General features: G+C 49.2%; 1 protein-coding gene across 1 annotated transcript in view; it reads right to left on the bottom strand.

Moving 5' to 3' along the window:
• LOC113804230 (salivary peroxidase/catechol oxidase) overlaps positions 1–731 on the bottom strand; it is a 32,282-nt gene extending 31,551 nt beyond the window's left edge. Inside the window, exon 1 of the mRNA XM_027355074.2 lies at positions 517–731. Within this exon, the coding sequence (XP_027210875.1) occupies positions 517–548 (32 nt within the window). The 5' untranslated portion in view covers positions 549–731. The remainder of the gene's footprint in view (positions 1–516) is intronic.
• Between the last annotated feature and the right edge of the window lie 1,769 nt (positions 732–2,500).

Here is a 2,500-nt window from a genome sequence, read left to right as displayed (position 1 = left end):
CCAGAAGGGAACGCCAGGCACCACGAATTGCTGAGTCATCCTCGCCCTCTTGGTAAATACCATGGGCTGGGCATTTTAGAAACTCGTACTTTCCTCTCTGGAAGCCTTTGGGTTCACTTGGTAATAATTTTTTTTTCCATCTTTACAGCGATAAATGTCCTTTGACTTGCGTTAACTCCTGCTCTTGTAATCACCGGCATGCGTCTGCGATTTGGGTGATTTAAATGCCCGTGAGATGTTGCTGATTGTCCTGCACAGTTCAGAGCCGCCGCGGAATGATTGGCGAATGAGAGGGACTGCTGTGAGAAGTGGCCGCTGGTGCTTCCGGTGGGTGGTCGCTCTTGATACACTTGGCTTCGCGGATCCTAGTGGCTTTGGGATTCCTTTCGCTTTCGTAGTTTCGATTCTTCTTTTTTTATGTACGAGTATACACATAGTAACTAGAAAGAAATTATAGAAAAGATCGTTGCTTGTAGTAAGGAAAAGAAAAGAAGAAATGGAGGAAAGAACACTCACAGCAATGCACTCCGCTCCTTCCGTCGATCCATAGCTTCCCGCTGGCACAGAACCACAAGTTCTTGTATCCTTTCGCAGAAACACTTCTCCACCAATTTGTCTCTCCTAGTTCGTGCAATTCCAGTCACCACAGAGCCAGCCAGGAGGGAGCCGCCTTCCTACTTGGCTGGAGGTTCGAGAGATACTGTCTGCTCTTCAGCCAAGCGCCGATATCGACGTCTCTTACATAAGCGAAACGCTCCGGTGGGCGGGCCCGATAAGAGCGTCTGGCCACTTCGCTCGCGCTGCCTCTGCCTTGGCCACAACAGCCGCCAAGGTTGCGCACCCAGAGCGTCACTTTCTCTCCCCTCCTCCCTTCCCCACGCCCTCGCCCGTGAGTGGGTCCGCCCAAGACTCATGCCCGTCGTCTGCTCCTCCGAGGGGCGGTCCAGACGATCCCGCCGTGTGCTGTGCCCGGGCGCCCTCGCGTTCCTCGACGCGGTCCTCGGGGCAAGCGATCCAGTGAAGAAAAGGGGCTTCTGAAGTAGGATGAGAAAATGGATGAAGAAATTGATTCCATATACAGACATTGCAATAGCAGAGATGTAAAAAACAATATGTATGCATTGCATTCCCTACTTCTATATGTTCCTGTTCCAAACACCTAGAGACAAAACAAATAACCTAAAATAAGAACATTAATAAAGAAGTAGACGCCAATTCCAAGAATCGCCAATTAGCCCATGAATAAGTAATTACCGCACATATGAACTTTGGTTAAGTGCCTTCCATCCCGGAGCAGCCGCCCGTGTGACGAGACCGCAACAGGAGATGGCGTCACGCGTCGCCACGAAGGCCGGGAGGCTCGAGAACCGGCGAGCGAGGCGGTGTCGTTCCCGGCGTCGAGAAATGGTTCGGATCTTGACCTCGTGAGGCGGAAATGGCTGGTATTCACAAGGTGTCGTCGCTCTTACGTCTCTTCGGGGAAGGAGCTCGAAATGGCTCTCTTCCAACCTTGAGGAACCGCGTGGAATTCGGGAAAGTCTGGACAAAAAAGATCCGGACTTATACAACCGTTCTTGGAGGCGTAGAATTATACAACTGTTCTTGGGAGCGTATGGGCGTGAGATGCACATCACTGAGTTGAAAACCGTAAGCAAATGCACTCAGAGGAGCATATAATAAGTACAGAACCAACACGACAGTCCCGATTAGCCTCAGAAAGCATCTAAATCGAAAGCAAAAGAGAATTGGATCGGTAATCAACCTTGAAAATCCTTCGGTACACGCACGCCCCCATACTCATTCACGGGCGTTGGGAAAGGGGGAGGAGGGGGAAGGAGGAGGGGGAAGGAGGAGGGGGAGGAGGGGGAGAGGGGAAGGGCGATCGGAAATGGTTTAGGGTGTCGTAATGAATCGCTAATTTCCTGTCTTTCAAAACGCACGCTCGGCTTCCGACCCTCGTGCGTGAGCCCGAGGGTTTGTCATCCGCGGTCGCCTCCGTTTCCCCTTTGAGTGACGCGAGGGAGACGAGCGTGAAAGGACTCGGGCGATTCGTGAAGAGGCGAGCAGGCCTAAGTGGTCACGCGTATTCATGTATGCCCTTCAAAATGAAAAGAGAGAGAGAACAAAAGAAAAAGGGAAATGGAAAGAAAAGAGAAAGAAAAGGGGAAGAAGAAATAAAGAAAAAAAGAAAAGAAAAGAGAAAGAAAAAGGGAAGGAAGAAATAAGGAAAGAAAAGAAAGAAAGAAGAGAAAAAGAGAAAGCACAAGGACCTTGATTGTAAATACAGATATGTACCTACATAACAGGGATCATACCAATCTTATGCTCGTTTGTAGCAGAATGTGTCATATTCATATTTCAGATCTAGTTATCTAATACCTCCTTTATTCCAAGAGATAAATTACACAACCCGGAAATGAAACCTGGCAACCCTCCTTGATAAATTGCACTAAATACCCCGTGTCGTTTTACAGAGCAAATTACCCTCAGAGGTTTCCTT

Source organism: Penaeus vannamei, chromosome 19 (assembly GCF_042767895.1).
Source record: "Penaeus vannamei isolate JL-2024 chromosome 19, ASM4276789v1, whole genome shotgun sequence".
In the NCBI taxonomy this organism is placed as follows: Eukaryota; Metazoa; Arthropoda; class Malacostraca; order Decapoda; family Penaeidae; genus Penaeus; species Penaeus vannamei.
The sequence above is the reverse complement of the archived record's forward strand: the minus strand, read 5'-3'. Positions and strand labels throughout refer to the sequence as shown.